A 17170-nucleotide genomic window follows, 5' to 3' on the forward strand; every position below is an offset into this window, starting at 1 on the left:
TAATGAATTTTTTCGTTCTCTGTCTTGCTGACTTCACATTAGTTTCACAGTATCACCAAGGTTGGAAGAGACCTCACAGATCATCAAGTCCAACCCTTTACCACAGAGCTCAAGGCCAGACCATGGCACCAAGTGCCATGTCCAATCTTGCCTTGAACAGCTCCAGGGACGGCGACTCCACCACCTCCCCGGGCAGCCCATTCCAGTGTCCAATGACTCAGTGAAGAACTTTCTCCTCACCTCCAGCCTAAATCTCCCCTGACGTAGCTTGAAGCTGTGTCCTCTTGTTCTGGTGCTGGCCACCCGAGTATGGGGAAGGTAATTTTGATTTGGGAGGTGTAGGGCATTTAAATAGCTTTCTGCCTATGTTCTTGTTTTGTAATTGCACTTGGAATCAGGTAGGTGCTGTAAAAGTGGCTGGAAGTTGTAATTATTCAGTGGAAATGTTACATAGCTGGTAAAGGTTGTGTTCTGGTAATTCAAGCACCTTTATCTCTGCTGCAGAGGTAAGCAACAACACTGGCGTTAGGCAGTCGATTGGCTACGTTCCTGAGTTCAAATGCCTGTGAGAGTATTTTGTGGCTGCAAAGCAAAGGTTACATCCATCTGCTTGTACCAGTCCCTCCATTTTCATTTCTGATGCTGACAGCACAGGTTCTGCTCAGTAGCAGGCACTCATCTAGGAGAGCCAGGCTGGCTTGATCATAGAATCAGTCAGGGTTGGAAGGAAGCACAAAGATCATCTAGTTCCAACCCACCCCTGACATCAGCTTACATCCCATCAGGCTGTCTAGAGCCTCACCCAGCCTGGCCTTAAACACCTCCAGGGATGATGCTTCCATCACCTCCCTGTTCCAGGGTCTCACCACCCTCATGGTGAAGAACTTCTTCCTACCACCCAGTCTGAATCTACCCATTTCTAGCTTCGTCACTACCTGACATCTGAAAACTCCCTCCCCAGCTTTCTTTTAGGCTCCCTTAAGATACTGAAAGGCCACAACAAGGTCACTTTGGAGCCTTCTCCTCTCCAGACTGAACAGCCTCAACTCCCTCAGTCTCTCCTATGAGGAGAGGTGCTGCAGCACTCTGTGTTTTGACACTACACCCTCCACTAGCAACAGTGCCTTTCACCCCACTATCCAGTGCACCCAAGCAGCGCAGTTCCTTTCCCAGCACAGGGTATATGCTCTTTCTGCCTGGCTCAGAGGCATCACTGGCAGTGTCTCCAGTGTGGGCTGCCAGTCCTGATCCTGTTCTAAGGATGACATGAAGAAAGCAGGACAGGTGGATTGCATGGCTGTGTATAGTCAAGAGCATGGAGACTTTCCTGGAGCAGTTTGGTTTGAACTTGCGTAACAGAGTCATGGATTCATTTTGGTTGGAAAAGACCTTTATTAAGATCATTGAGTCCAACCTAACACTACCAAGTCTGGTGCTAAACCATGGCCTTCAGCTCTGCATCTCTGGTTTTTAAACACCTCCTGGGATGGGGATTCAGGAAATGACTGCTACTTTTAGCTAGGCCTATGCAAAGCTTGTGGACTTTGACTCATTCTGCTGCTTCCCCTTTATGCTTTGCACAGATTTCCTTGGTTCTGAACTTAAGTAAATGGCTTTATAGCACCATAGAATGGAAGAGGTTGGAAGGGACCTCTGAAGATCAAGTCCAGCTTCCCAAAGGGACCTCTGAAGGTCATTGTGTCCACCTTCTCAAAGGAACCTCCAAAGGTCATTGAGTCAAACTTCCCAAAGAGACCTCTGCAGGTCGTTCAGTCCAACTTCCCAAAGGGACTTCTGAAGGTAATTGGGAAGTTGGACTCAAGGGGACCTCTGCAGGCCATCGAGGTCAACTTCCCAAAGGGACCTCTGAAGGTCATTGAGTCCAGCTCCACAAGGGACCTCTGAAGGTCATCAAGTCCAACTTCCCAAAGGGACCTCTGAAGGTCATTGAGTCCAGCTTCACAAGGGACCTCTGAAGGTCATCAAGTCCAACTTCCCAAAGGGACCTCTGAAGGTCATTGAGTCCAGCTCCACAAGGGACCTCTGAAGGTCATCAAGTCCAACTTCCCAAAGGGGCCTCTGAAGGTCATTGAGTCCAGCTCCCCTGACAAAGCCTTCTCCAGGTATTTCAAAAGGATTTGAGGTGGTGGAGGAGACTTCATTCTGAAGTCTGTGTTCCAAGAGCTCCATCTGCTTGGTAGACCACTGGACACTTCTGGATCACTGGGGGAGCTGTGCAGTGATGGTTAGCATTTGGTGGCCTTACAAATGTGTTAGTTTCACTTTCCCCATCAGTTAATTTCACTTTGCCCATCAGTTAATTTCACTTTTCCCACCAGTTAATTTCACTTTCCCCATCAGTTAATTTCACTTTCCCCATCAGTTAATTTCACTTTCCCCATCAGTTCAACAATTAGTTCAGTTGTTGTCTCTCCCAAGCCTCCATCCCTGGAGGTGTTTAAGGCCAGGCTGGATGAGGCTGTGAGCAGCCTGATCTAGGGTAGAGTGTCCCTGGGCACGGCAGGGGGGTTGGAACTAGATGATCCTTGTGGTCCCTTCCAACCCTGACTGATTGTATGATTCCTGGAGACACTCAGAGTCAGAGTTAATGTGACCCTGGGCAGCCTCATCCAGTTGCAGGTGTCCTCACTGACTGCAGGAGGGTTGCACAAGATGACCTTTGAGGCTCCCTTCCAACCCAATGCAACCAGTGAGAGACAGGGAGAGGTTAACCAGAGACTTACCAGAGAGAGGGGCAGCTGAATGAGAAGCTAACAATGATTCTATCAGGAGAAAGAGAAAGTTTACCCAAAGACTCATCAGAGAGAGACACTTTAAGCAGAGACTAACAAGAAACAGCCAGCCAGGTTAACCAGAGACTAACTTTTATTGTGCATCTTTCTGCAACAGAACAAATGAAACTGGAGGTATGCAGTAAGAAAACAAATATTCAAATTAGAAGTAACACCTGAAATAGTAAAACTGTAGGTAACAAATGCCTCTTATAATTAAAAAATATTGACTGCTTAGAAAACTCTCTAGGGCTTTTTATATTCTTTTAAAAGAAATGTGTGTTGCCACATAGAAAACAACTCACACATCCTATAGAAATAGTCACCAAACCTTTACTAGTCTATATTACACTATGAGGGGAGTTGGGGTTTGGTTTTGTACAATATATGGTAAAGGTCTATCCCTAACCTGTACTTACTCTACACAGTACAATCAGCATTAGAAAGTATTCATAGAATTAACTACACCAGAACAAGAAAAATATCAGGATTCATGGTTGGTTTTTTTTTTTTCCTCCTTTCTTTCTTTTTGTGGTGTTTTTGTTTTTGTGTTTTGTGTTTTGTTTGTGTGGGTTTTTGTTTTTAATCACAGTTTCTCCACAAATATTTTGTCATAGAAAATATAGCGAAGGCATGTTGGCACAGATGGGCGTGTGGTACTGCTACACCGAGTTGGGAGAGAAGGCAGATACATAAATGACAGTAAGATTAAAGAGTGGGGAAGGGTAAGACAAGAATCTCCATCCTCCTGGGACTTTGTGGGGTGACATGATAGATAGCAGCTTCCTTCTGTCGCAAGCCTGCTGTCTGCATCCAGCGCTGGGAAGGGATGTGCTGACTAACGCAGCATGCACGGCTTCGATATGGGTATCTCGTTCTGCAAGGGCTTCTCTGCTACCTATTGCAGGTCCCAGAAAGTTATACCTAACATCTTGCAGGTATTTAGACACTTGGATGTGTAAGAGTTTCTAATGCCTCGTCAACAAATGAATTGGAATATGCTGTGGTGAAGGGTTTGGATGAGGCACTTAGTGCCATGGTCTAGTTGACTGGGTAGGGCTGGGGGATAGGTTAGACTGGGATGATCTTGGAGGTCTCTTCCGACCTGGTTGATTCACACCTTGAGTGCTGTGTCCAGTTCTGGGCCCCTCAATTCAAGAGAGATGTTGAGGTGCTGGAAGGTGTCCAGAGAAGGGCAACAAAGCTGGTGAGGGGCCTGGAACACAAACCCTATGAGGAGAGGCTGAGGGAGCTGGGGGTGTGCAGCCTGCAGAAGAGGAGGCTCAAGGGGGACCTCATTGCTGTCTACAGCTACCTGAAGGGAGGCTGTAGCCAGGTGGGGGTTGGTCTCTTTTGCCAGGCAACCAGCAACAGAACAAGAGGACAGAGCCTCAAGATGTGCCAGGGGAGGTCTAGGCTGGATGTTAGGAGGAAGTTCTTCTCAGAGAGAGTGATTGGCATTGGAATGGGCGGCCCAGGAAGGTGGTGGAGTCACCATCCCTGGAGGTGTTCAAGAGGGGACTGGATGAGGCACTTAGTGCCATGATCTAGATGACTGGAGAGGGCTGGGTGCTAGGTTGGCCTGGATGATCTTGGAGGTCTCTTCCAACCTGGCTGATTCTATGATATGATTCTTTTTATAGCTGGAATGGGTGAGCCAAGTGGCCATGAAGGCAATTACAACCAAAGACAGGTTGAAGAAAAGTTGTTCTAATCCATTATTTTAAACCCAGATGTGAACAAAAAGAGATGAGCTGAGGTCTGGTAATGCAGAGTCAAGAGGCTATGATGGCAATTAGAACCAAAGACAGGTGAAAAAAACCCCAACGTAAGCCATTATTTTAAACCCAAATGTTAACAGAAAGAGATGAACTGGGGTCTGGTAATGCAGAGTCAGGAAGTCATGATGAGAATTAGAACCAAAGACAGCTGAGAAAAGCTGTTGTAATCCATGGTCTTAAACCCAAATGTGAACAGAAAGAGGTAAGCTGAGGTCTGGTAATGCAGAGTCAAAAGTCAAGTGGCCATGATGGCAATTAGAGCCAAAGACAGGTTAAAAACCTTTTTGTAAGCCATTATTTTAAACCCAAATGTGAACAGAAAGAGATGAGCTGGGGTCTGGTAATGCAGAGTCAGGAAGCTGTGATGGGAACTGGAACCAAAGATGGCTGAGAAAAGTTGTGCTTCCTTATTTTAAATCCAAATGTGAGCAAAAAGAGATGAGCTGGAGTCTGGTAAAGCTGAGTCAAGTGCCAAGTGTCCATGATGACAATTAGAACCGATGACAGCTGAGAAAAGTTGTTGCAATCCAAGACTTTAAACCCAAATGTGAGCCAAAAGACATAAACTGGGATCTGGTAATGCAGAGTCAAGTGTCAAGTGTCCATGATGACAATTAGAACCAATGATAGCCATGAAAAGTTGTTGTAATCCAAGACTTTAAACCCAAATGTGAGCAGAAAGAGATGAGCTGAGGTCTGGTAAAGCTGAGTCAAGTGTCAAGTGTCCATGACGACAATTAGAACCAATGATAGCCACGAAAAGTTGTTGTAATCCAAGACTTTAAACCCAAATGTGAGCCAAAAGACATAAACTGGGATCTGGTAATGCAGAGTCAAGTGTCAAGTGTCCATGATGACAATTAGAACCAATGATAGCCATGAAAAGTTGTTGTAATCCAAGACTTTAAACCCAAATGTGAGCAGAAAGAGATGAGCTGAGGTCTGGTAAAGCTGAGTCAAGTGTCAAGTGTCCATGACGACAATTAGAACCAATGATAGCCACGAAAAGTTGTTGTAATCCAAGACTTTAAACCCAAATGTGAGCCAAAAGACATAAACTGGGATCTGGTAATGCAGAGTCAAGTGTCAAGTGTCCATGATGACAATTAGAACCAATGATAGCCACGAAAAGTTGTTATAATCCAAGACTTTAAACCCAAATGTGAGCAAAAAGAGATGAGCTGGGGTCTGGTAAGGCCTGTCTGTGACTACGACTCGTGTCGCTGGCCTGTGCACAGAAGCAGCCAAGGGCACAAGTTTGTTAGTAAAGAAAAGTGCCCACCTGCAAAGCCATTTCTAGTGCCCCAAAGGCTTTCAGGGTGAAGCTGTACATCTGGGATATGAGAGGGGAGGATTGTGAGTGGTTCCAGGACGCTGGCTATACTTAGCACACTACAACTACAGCGAGGCTTACCAGTTAATTAATTCAGCAAATCTTCAGCGAGAGAGATCTGTCCAGCCCGGTGATTCTGTCCTGTGACTGCTACAAACAAAGTGCTCCTATTTTTAACCCCCCCCCTTAACGATTAAACATTTGAAAGGAAACCATCACAATGCTCACAAGAACACAGCGTGACACACACACTGCTGGGGACAAATTTACAGGGTACCGCTGACTCGCACGTTCTGACACGTTCTACCAAGGACTTCTGGCAAGTGGCACCACATTAAACACAGACCAGCAAGACTGACACCAGCTGAGCAATGTAACATCTTCTAGCACACTTCTTCTTAAAAAAGTGGGAAGTCCAACACTGAAAAGCTACTTAGAGGATATCTGCACCGTGACGTTTCTATACAGCAAGTTTCTCCTCCAGAGGCCGCTGTGTGACGCTGACTGCTCAGAGATGGTCACCTCCTGCCTGTAGTGTGAGGGATGCTGTCCCAAACCCCTTGGCTTGGTGGGGTCCAGTGTGACTACACTGCTTAATTCACTCTTAGAAAAGAAGGTCACCTTCTGCCTGTAGTGTGAGGGATGCTGTCCCAAACCCCTTGGCTTGGTGGGGTCCAGTGTGACTACACTGCTTAATTCACTCTTAGAAAAGAGGGTCACCTCCTGCCTGTAGTGTGAGGGATGCTGTCCCAAACCCCTTGGCCTGGTGGGGTCTAGTGTGACTACACTGCTTAATTCACTCTTAGAAAAGAGGGTCACCTCCTGCCTGTAGTGTGAGGGATGCTGTCCCAAACCCCTTGGCCTGGTGGGGTCTAGTGTGACTACACTGCTTAATTCACTCTTAGAAAAGAGGGTCACCTCCTGCCTGTAGTGTGAGGGATGCTGTCCCAAACCCCTTGGCCTGGTGGGGTCTAGTGTGACTACACTGCTTAACTCACTCTTAGAAAAGAAATGAGCTATTCTGGGGCAAGTGAGTGCCTTTTGTCCTCCTTTTAAACAATGTCAAAGTTAAAATGAATCGAGAGGAACTGGTCCTTAAGAGCCTAAAGCATATCCTGGCTGAGGGAGGTCCTGTCTATGGCAGTGCATGGTGGAGTCATGTCCTGAGATGTCCCCCAAGCTGATTGTGAGAGACTGGTCACAACTGCAGGCAGAGAGGCACATGGTCGAGACAGACTTCTTATGTGGGTGAGCTGAGCTCTGAGGGACTGCCTCGGTCCTCTAGCTGTGGTCAGGCCAGAGCTAGAGGAGTGTTCAACCCAGAGGACTCTTCCTGATCTTTGAGGAAGGGCCTGGGTGCCTCCTGCAGCAGGTCAGGGAGGAGAGGAGAAGCATAACAGGAGTGATTAGTAGCTTCTTTTGTGACTTGCACAAGGTGGTTAGGAACGCTGGGGAATATGAGATATGCATTCAGGAGAGTCAATGCTGATGAGGTAGCACTAAGGATGGCTGAAAGCAAAGTGAACTTTCTTTCCAAAACCCAGTTCCCTGTACCTGTCAGTGGGGAAATGGTGCCTCGAGGAGAGCTGGTTCAGGCTGAGAAGGATGCCAGAACTAGCCTGAGCGAGCAGACAAAGGTAAGGAGCTGAAAACACCCTGACACGGGAAGGAAAGGGCATAGTTTCTTTGGCATTGCATATTTCTGGAGTGCATCAATTTGAGGGGACAATGGACTTCTAAGACTTCAACATTTAAGGTTTTCAGTGGACTGATGATTTTTCTTCTTTTCAAAGTAGGTATCTGCTTCCACTGTCATGTGCCACTGTCAACTCTGCTCTAGCACAACTCTTTCCTTACAGCTCTTAGCCTGGAACCTGTGCTTCCTTACAACAGAAGATTTGAGTAGGCTATTCTTACCCACCCCCCTTCCTGAACGCAGCAGTGAGCATCTGACTGTTAAAAGACCAGCACACTGCCTCATCTATTTCCAGGGATGGATATAAAACACAAATGAAAGCAAAGGCAAGAAAAGGCAATTTGAAGCCTCTAAAGCTACGTAATATGGCTGCAGAATAGGAACAGACAAAGCAAAACCTATCTTCTGAAATGGCAATTTGTTTTTCTCAATCTTGTTTTAATGAAAACTGTCATGATCAACTCTAATCCCCCCAGAAATCTAGATAAATACAGTGTCTACCTGATACACAAAGCAATTTTTATCTATTAGAAGCTCCTGTTGCTGTTCTGGGGCTTTGAAGGATGCTGCTGCTGATGAGTGCTGCTGTTTTACACCTGGGAAGCTTAATTTCCTGGCAGAGTTGGCTAAAGGAAGTCCCTGAATTTTTCATCTTGTGGAGTATTTTAAGGTAGCATTTATGTTATTTTCTGTTAGGAAGTGGGAGACCACTTCTCTGTTTATTATAAGCCTGCAGACTTACATCTCCCACTCAGGGAAAGCAAAGAGCACCCAGCTGTTGTGAGTCCAGACCTGGGCTTGTTACCAATAGGCAGATGAGAGAGTAGCTGCTGCTCCTTTTGACGTTTTTATAGGTTGTGGGGTTTTTTGTTGTGTTTGATGACCTTTCCTTTAGAACTAGACGAAATGAACTGCAATTTCCCTTTGAGGGTGCTATGAAGGATTTGCAAATAATAGGCACTGAGAAGTCCCATACAGCAGGTCTTGAAATGGATTTTCTTTCTGTTAACTGGGACAAGGTAGGGATGGAGAAGCTGAAATGTCTGCAGTATGCATTCAAACATGCTTTGGACTCTTAAAATGACCGCAGGGTAAAGTATGTCTGACAAACAGTCTCTCCTAAATTAAGTGGTCGCTACTCTTGGATGAGGGTTCTTCTCGCTGCCATCAATCACCAGATCCATCCTGCATACCTCTATTGAAGACCTCATCCTGTGACCCTGGGTGGTCAGTCCCCTCGTAATAGGAGTTGCCGTTGTGAAGGAAAGTCCCCACGGCGCGCCCCTGGCGAGCGTGTCCCACCGCGTCGCTGAACACCTTGTTGATCTGCTCTTCAGAGGGCATCCACCAGTCTGGGTTGGAGGTACAGTGCATCCTAATGAACTCTGCAGGAAAACATGAAGGACAGAAACCAACTTGCCTGTGCAGACCTCTTACTGCCCAGCTGAAAAAAGAAAAGCTCATGGGGAGGAAGAACAGGGGGCAGTGGGGAGCAGGGGAGAGGGGGGACGCATTACTGCTCTGCTGAAGCAGAAGTTAAGCCTGATGGGGGATGCCATGATAATGCCACTTGGACCTGCTTTGTTGCTGTACAAGTGTGTTTCTCCACATGCAGTGTTTGTTGTTATACCTCAGCTAAACTGTGTCAAGTGCCTGGGACCTGGAGAGAAAAATCCCTTCTTGTGGAGATACAAAGGGACTGGTTTGTGTGCCTGCCTATGGCAGAGGGTTGGAACTAGATGATCACAGAATCAAGCAGGTTGGAAGAGACCTCCAAGATCAGCCAGGCCAACCTAGCACCCAGCCCTATCCAATCAATTAGACCATGGCACTAAGTGCCTCATCCAGGCTTTGCTTCAACACCTCCAGGCACGGTGACTCCACCACCTCCCTGGGCAGCCCATTCCAATGCCAACCACTCTCCTTGGAAAGAACTTCCTCCTAACATCCAGCCTAGACCTCCCTTGGCACAACTTGAGACTGTGTCCCCTTTGTTCTGTTTGATCTTTGAGGTCCCTTCCAAACTAAACCATTCTATGAAGGGAAGGCTGTGGTTCAGTGTGTGCAACACCTGGCAAAGTTAGCACCAACCCTGTTGCGTTGCATTTTGAGACCTGTTGGTGCATTTATACCTTCCCGGATCTCTTTGACCTCCCTCTGCTGGCTGCTTCAACAGCTGCAGGCTGCCCACAGCCTACTTGAAAACATCACCACCCCTATTTCAGGTTGGTGATCCTTTCTGGTTTGGGAATACCTCTTTCAAGTCCTGCTCCTTCCATCTTCCTGAATCTGACACCTCTTTTAATTTAAGAGACTAAAATTGCCCTTTAGAAACAGCTAAAGGAGATGAGAGGGCTAATTTGGGAAGCCTTGGAAGAGTTCTCAACGCAGAAGCAAACGAATTGTACGGCAGCGTAATTTGGCCGTTTAAGAAGCTGCTGTTTCCACCTACAGCTCTTTGTGTGTGATGATTGCATCTCTTGCAACCTCTTTTTTTAGCTCCTTTGACGTGCAATGGGCTAAACTTGCAGAAGGTGCTCTACCAGTTCTGGAGTTGTTGCGAACTGCTAGGCACAGCTCAAAGAGGTGCACGTGGGCTGCGAAACATCCAGACGCGATTTGAAGTGGGAGGGCAGCTCCTCGGATCTGTTGGATGCGCTGCAGCTCGCACGGAAAAGGAGCTGCTTGTTTATTCTGTGACATGAGGTTAGTCCCTCACGCAGCACTCTGTGTCCCAGGATATTGTTAAATCCCATTTGCTGCTGCTGACAAGCCAACAGCACCGTTAAGTGGCATCAGGGTAACTTCATTACCATCCCCACACCTCCAGACTAGGGATGGCTGTGCTTTTGCAGGAGGTTCCCCTGCCTGCAAGCTATCTCATCTCTTGAACAATTAGGATGTGATTTTTTTTGCATAGCTCCTGCAGCAGTCTGCCTGCAAAAGTGATAGCTACCTTGGCTGCAAATTTGTTTCCCTAGAAATCCACACAGGCAGCAGTAATTCCTACCTAGTTCTGTTCACCTGGGGCTCCACAGCCTGGTGTTTCTCTCGGAGAAATGGTTGGCGCACAGAGCAGTGATGCTGCACTGTCAGCCTGCTTAGGCTGTTTTACAACTGGTTCTGGACATCAGGCAGGTGCAAGAATGTTATTAAAGAATGTTTACAGATGTTTAAACTACTCTGAGTGCAGAGTGAGGAGCAGTTTTGTGCTCCCTGCCATGATGGGGAGGCAGAATTGGGCATGCTGAGGAGTAGTCAGATGCTTGTTACCTTGGCTTGCAAAGAGGTAGGAGCCAGTGGCCAGCATCTGGCACCAGAAGAATCTGTCATGTCACCCATACACATAAGCCCAAAGGGAGAGCTGTCTACTCTGCTTCCTTAATAGGTCCTTAATACTGAGTGTATTAAGTGAGGCATCCTCTTCAAGCTTCTGAAAATCAGGGAAATTGACCTTTCTCATTTTCCCAAGTTGACTTCCACAAATTCTGTATGCCCAGCACTCCAGAAAGGTGAGTGGCCATATGCAGAAGTCCACCTACAGGTGGATTTGCTGTTAGTCTTGGTAGGAGGCAGGGGGAAGAAAGGGGAAGAAAAGGGTATTGACACTCTGCTGGCACAGAAATTATTAGATGAAATTTTAAAGTCATTCAGGAAGTAGTTAATGGCCTTCAGGTATTCCTGGAGAACTTCTGGGACCCTGAATCTCCCTCCAGAGCTCTGTGCAGCATGGTGTGCAACAGACTTGCCCTTCTATTGAGCTCTGATACAGTTAAAGCTCTGGTAGAGTATCACATAACAGGTGAGCAGGTTCCTTCACAGAAGAAAAAAAGCCATTATATAGAAGCTCTTTGCCTGATTTGGCTGTATGTAAAATCTGAGTTCATTACCTGCTTACATCAATGTACCCCAGCTGCAAGTCTTATCTACTTGGCCTTGTTGCACTCTCCTACCCTAGATGCGAGGAGGCTCTGTCTGGTGTATGTAACCACTTTGGACTCTGCTTGGATGCTTAAAAGAGTTTTTTTTATCACTGACTGACCACAATGCAGCTTTTTACACTGCACTGGTTAGTAAAATATTCTTGAAGTGAGTTCAACCAAAATGTCATGTAAATGCTCACAAAAATGCTATAAAGTTACCTATGACTTCAGTAAAGAAATTACAAGCATATGCACTTAGAAAATGCAGATGCTGAGACTACAAACATGCCTTTAATTTGGCTTTAAAAAGTCCTTTGCATTGTAAAGCTCAGACTTTGGAACAGCTTCAGGAAACCAAAGTACCAACTGCCACAACAGACAATTCTTCTCAGTCTGGACTCTTTTTCCACACCGTCCAACATCTTCACTGTCTGACACTGTGAAATGCTTGCATAACTTCTCCTCTTTTTCAGGCTAAACACAGGAGAAAAGTTGTTCCCTTAAGTTTCTTCAGTGTTGCAGCAGTACTCCAAAACACAAGTGAAACCCTTGACATTTGTATACCCTTTCTCTGCAGCTAACCTGCAGATGTTCTCAGCCCTACAAAATGCTCAAACCTATTCAGAAACTAGGTTAGCTTTTAACTCCAGTGATGCTCTGTGGCCTTGAGTGCCATATGCTTACCTCACAATAGGCTATGAATAGTCTTTTGGTGAATTCTGCTGTCTGCCAGTGTCAGAAAAAAGCCCTGTTAGTTTATTGTAGGAGAGTGTAATCAGGATTGCCTGATTTTCCTCCTTTGCTGTTTCCAGTGTATGAGCGTCATGTGCCCTTGCACTCGTCTCCTCTCTTAAATAAGCAAGCCCTGCTTCCTCCCCCATTCAAAACCCCCACCAAACACAGGTAGAATGCATACATACAGATATGTTTGTTTGCATGTATGCATACAAAACCAAAACAAAACCCCAAGGGAGGAGGGTTTCTGGCTGCTTTTCACCTTGCCTGTGCAACCCCTTCTAGTTCTGCAACTGCCAGCCGAACGCTTCTACAGAGCCAGAGCCAATGTGGTGAAATGAGATCACATATGGTGGACACTGAGCGAAAAGATGCAGTACCTCTGAGACATGTTACTTTTACTGGATCCAGAGGACGTCTTTCAGGACCTGTCTCTCCTGACTGCACTGACCTTTTCCTTTTTCCAAGGCCGCATGAGTACTTAAGCTCATCGGTTGTGAAAACAAATCTGATGAGATAGCGAAGGAGCCGCCGCCCGTCTTTCTTGGACGAATTTACAGCCTCATCCCACTGTTTACTAGTGATGTAGACAGGGTAGTTGTTCAGCAACTGCTTGCTCCCCTGGAAGAAAAAAAAATAAAAGAGTGCAATATTTCCATGGTTTATTTTACAAGGCAAATAAATAAAGATGTCAGTTGCAAGGAGGGGGGAAAAAAAAGCACAGCAAAAGCCCCTCCCTACGCGTTTTAACCGGCTGCGATGCTGACAGCGAAATGCAGCCTGAACTGAACATGTAATTGCTCTGAATGAGAATGAGGAATTGTAAAGTTGCAGCTCAGAGAATCATAGAATGGCTCTGGGTGGGGAAGACCTCTCAGATCATCGAGTCCAACCATCCCTTAAGATCGTCAAGTCCAACCAGCAGGGCAAGAGGAGATTCTGCCCCTTTACTCTTTCACCTCAAGTACTGTGTCCGGTTCTGGTGTTCACAGCATAAGGATGCAGAGCTGTTGGAGTGAGTCATAGAGTCACAGAAACAACCAGGTTGGAAGAGACCTCCAAGATTATCCAAGAGTCCACAGGAGGGCCACAAAGCTGAGCCAAGGGTTGGAGTGCCTCTGCAGGCTGCTGCCTGAGAGAGTCCAGCACAGAGCCACAAAAATGATAAAGGAAGTTGAACATCTTCCTTGTGAGGAGAGCCTGAGGGAGCTGGGGCTGGTTAGCTTGCAGAGGAGGAGACTGAGGTGACCTCATTCATGTTTATCAGTAAGGGTTGAGTGCCAGGAGGATGGGGCCAGGCTCTGCTGAGTGATGCCCAGTGACAGGATAAGGAGCAGTGAGTAGAAGTTGAGGCGTAGAAGGTTCCATGTGAACCTGAGGAGGATTTTTTTCCCTGTGAGGGTGACAGAGCACTGGAACAGGCTGCCCAGGGTGGGTTGTGGAGTCTTCCTCTCTGGAGATATTCAGGAACCATCTGGATGCATTCCAGTGTGATCTGCTCTAGGTGATCCTGCTTTGGCAGGGGGGCTGGACCAGATGATCTTTTGAGGTCCCTTCCAGCCCCTGACATTCTGTGATTCTATGATCCTATGCTATGAGGATAGGCTGAGGGAGCTGGGTTGGTTCAGCATGGAGAAGACAAGACTCCAGGGAGGCTTGCAAAAGTTGAAGGGGTCCTACAGGAAGGCTGGAGAGGAACTTTTCGTAAGGGTGCCTAACAGCAGGACATGAGGGAATGGTTTTAAGCTGAGGGAGAGTAGGTTTAGAGTGGATCTGAGGAAGAAGCTCTTCAGTACAAGGGTGGTGAGATTCCAGAATAGGTTGCCGAGAGAGGTTGTGGCTGCATCCTCCCCGGGGGGTGTTCAAGGCCACGTTGGATAAGGCCTTGAGCAGCTGAGTCTAGTTGAAAGGTGTCGCTGCTCATGGCAGGGAGGTTGGAGTAGCTGATCTCTAAGGTCCCTTCCAACCTAAGCCACTCAATTCAAGAAAGATGTTGAGGTGCTGGAACATGTCCAGAGAAGGGCAACAAAGCTGGTGAGGGGCCTGGAGCACAAATCCTATGAGGAGAGGCTGAGGGAGCTGGGCCTGTTTAGCCTGGAGAAGAGGAGGCTCAGGGGTGATCTTATTACTGTCTACAACTACCTGAAGGGGCATTGTAGCCAGGTGGGGGGTGGCCTCTTCTCCCAGGCAACCAGCAATAGAACAAGGGGACACAGTCTCAAGTTGTGCTGGGGTAGGTATAGGCTGGATGTTAGGAAGAAGTTCTTCACAGAGAGAGTGATTGGCATTGGAATGGGCTGCCCAGGGAGGTGGTGGAGTCACCGTCCCTGGGGGTCTTCAAGAAAAGCCTGGATGAGGCACTTAGTGCCATGGTCTGGTTGACTGGATAGGGCTGGGGGATAGGTTGGGCTGGATGATCTTGGAGGTCTCTTCCAACCTGCTTGATTCTATGATTCTATTATTCTATGATCTTCCTAACACCACCATGGTCACTAAACCACGTCCAGAAGTGCCCTGTCTACATGTCTCTGGTGTCTAGAACTGGCATTTGGTGGGGTACGAGGAATACATTTTGAGAGGTGGCTGTTGATCATTTCCACTGTAACAAGCAGGCTAAAAAGAGTTAAAGAGCCAGTGACTGAAGACACTATTTAAGTCTAACCTTTCTTCTTAATCTCTTAAAATGCATAAAAGGGGGCTTTGAAGAGCGTGATCAAATGGATCACTTCACTGCAGCTGACAAGTTTGCTTCAGAGGTGACTCTTTTGGTCTATTTTTATAAGAGATTTATTACTTCTGTAGAACACCCCTGAAACTTGACAGCAGTTCTGTTACTGTGAAAAATGTAAAGAAAATAAACAAAGGAGCTATGAAAACTAAAAGCTTCATTACTATTAATGAATGCTGTATTAACTCAAATTATAGCTTTCCAGAAATGCCACTGTGGCAGCTAGAAAGACAGGGATTTTTTTTCCCTTTTCCTTTCCCTTTTAACCTTTGGAATTGTTGTGCTTCAATATTCCACCATTAAATGAATGTTGTGGGACTAATTATGGAGGTTCTCGTCATCGACACAACATTTATAAGCCTTTCTTTTGGCCAATTGTACCTAAGCTGTGTTTAATTCTTGTTGCTATTGTTCAGGATTACCCAGCTGAGGTAAGATGGTTCTCTTAATGTACATGAAGTAATTGCACTGCCCTGAAAAAGAAAACCCAATAAGAAAACAAACCATCCCCTCCTAGAGGCTGATTTGCTGCTACAGCTACACCTCTTTATTAAAACACATCAAGCTGAGGGCACAATTTTCATAGGGCCCCCCAGCTTAGGTAAGAGCTCACTGTGAACTACAGAAACCAGGGCCTGATGCTGGACATAGGCAACCAGACAGGTGCTGCACTTGTGGGCAACCTGAAAGGCCTGGGACACAAATCCTATGAGGAGAGGCTGAGGGAGCTGGGGGTGTTTAACCTGGAGAAGAGGAGGCTCAGGGGTGACTTTGCTGCTGTCTACAACTATCTGAAAGGAGGATGTAGCCAGGTGGGGGTTGGTCTCTTCTGCCAGGCAACCAGCTACAAAACAAGGGGATATGGCCTCAAGTTGTGCTGGGGGAGATACAGGCTGGAACACAAAGCCTATGAGGAGAGGCTGAGGGAGCTGGGGGTGTTTAGCCTTCAGAAGAGGAGGCTCAGGGGTGACCTCGTTGCTGTCTACAACCACCTGAAGGGAGGTTGTAGCCAGGTGGGGGTTGGTCTCCTCTCCCAGGCAACCAGCTACAAAACAAGAGGATATGGCCTCAAGTTGTGCTGGGAGAGATACAGGCTGGATGTTAGGAGGAAGTTGTTGTCAGAGAGAGTGATTGGCATTGGAATGGGCTGCCCAGGGAGGTGGTGGAGTTGCCATCCTTGGAGGTGTTCAAGCAAAGCCTGGCTGAGGCACTTAGTGCCATGGTCTGGTTGATTGGACAGGGCTGGGTGCTAGGTTGGACTGGATGAGCTTGGAGATCTCTTCCAACCTGGCTGATTCTATGAACTGTTGCAAAATTTCCCACCTTCATCTCTGAAAACTATTTTAAGGCCTACCCTTGCTCCCTTTCAAACATAGCAGCCTGAGAGACAGCTTGGGTGCATATGTTTGGGTTTTTTCCCTACCTAAGTTCTTCCTCAGGTCTTTAGAGAATCAGTATGATATAGGGTCCCATCAGCTCCCAGGAGTTTAGCATCACTGGAAGCTAAGATGTCTGCTAGTTGCTCACTTCAGTGCAAACTGCTGGCAAAGACAGCCACAAGAAAATCCAAAACTCTGCAAAAGCCAAAATACAAAGGCAGAGATGGACTTTGCCTGTCTGAGGGGACCCTCCCCTCTTCCCAAACATCTCACTTCATTCTTCTTAAGTTTATAAATCAAAGCTTGTAATCCCTAAAGGAGACCTTTCATGTATAGTCCAGCTCTGTTAACACAATATTGTAGAATGCTCTGGGTTGGAAGTGGACCTCCAAAGGTCATCCATTCCAACCCCCTCTGCTGTCAGCAGGGACATCCTCAGCTACATCAGGTTGCCCAGAACCCTGTTGAGCATCACCTTGAATATTTCCAGGGATGGAGCCTCAACTACCTCCCTGGACAACCTGTTCCAGTGTTCCAGCACCCTCATGGTAAACAACCTGTTTCTAACATTTAATCTAAATCTGCTCTGCTCTAGTTTGAAGCCATTGCCCCATGCCTTATCACTTCAGGCCTTTGCAAACAGTCTCTCTCCATCCTTCCTGCAGCCCCCTTCAGGTACTGGAAGGTTGCTATTAGGTCTCCCCGAGAGCTTTCTCTTCTCCAGGCTGAACAACTCCAACTCCCTCAACTGCCTCCTTGGGCAACCTGTTCCAGTGTTCCAGCACCCTCATGGTAAAGAACCT

General features: G+C 46.9%; 1 protein-coding gene across 2 annotated transcripts in view; it reads right to left on the reverse strand.

The window, feature by feature from the left end:
• Positions 1-2868: 2868 nt before the first annotated feature.
• The window catches only part of BEND4 (BEN domain containing 4), a 51045-nt gene continuing 36743 nt past the window's right edge, over positions 2869-17170 (reverse strand). The window contains exons 4-5 of one of the 2 annotated variants that reach the window (XM_064149196.1): positions 12641-12881; positions 2869-8987 (exon numbers count right to left, since the gene is read on the reverse strand). In XM_064149196.1, the coding sequence (XP_064005266.1) occupies positions 8770-8987; positions 12641-12881 (459 nt within the window). In that variant the 3' untranslated portion in view covers positions 2869-8769. The remainder of the gene's footprint in view (positions 8988-12640; positions 12882-17170) is intronic. The other variant, XM_064149197.1, reaches the window with a different exon arrangement.

This window comes from Pogoniulus pusillus, chromosome 9 (assembly GCF_015220805.1).
Source record: "Pogoniulus pusillus isolate bPogPus1 chromosome 9, bPogPus1.pri, whole genome shotgun sequence".
Taxonomy (NCBI): Eukaryota; Metazoa; Chordata; class Aves; order Piciformes; family Lybiidae; genus Pogoniulus; species Pogoniulus pusillus.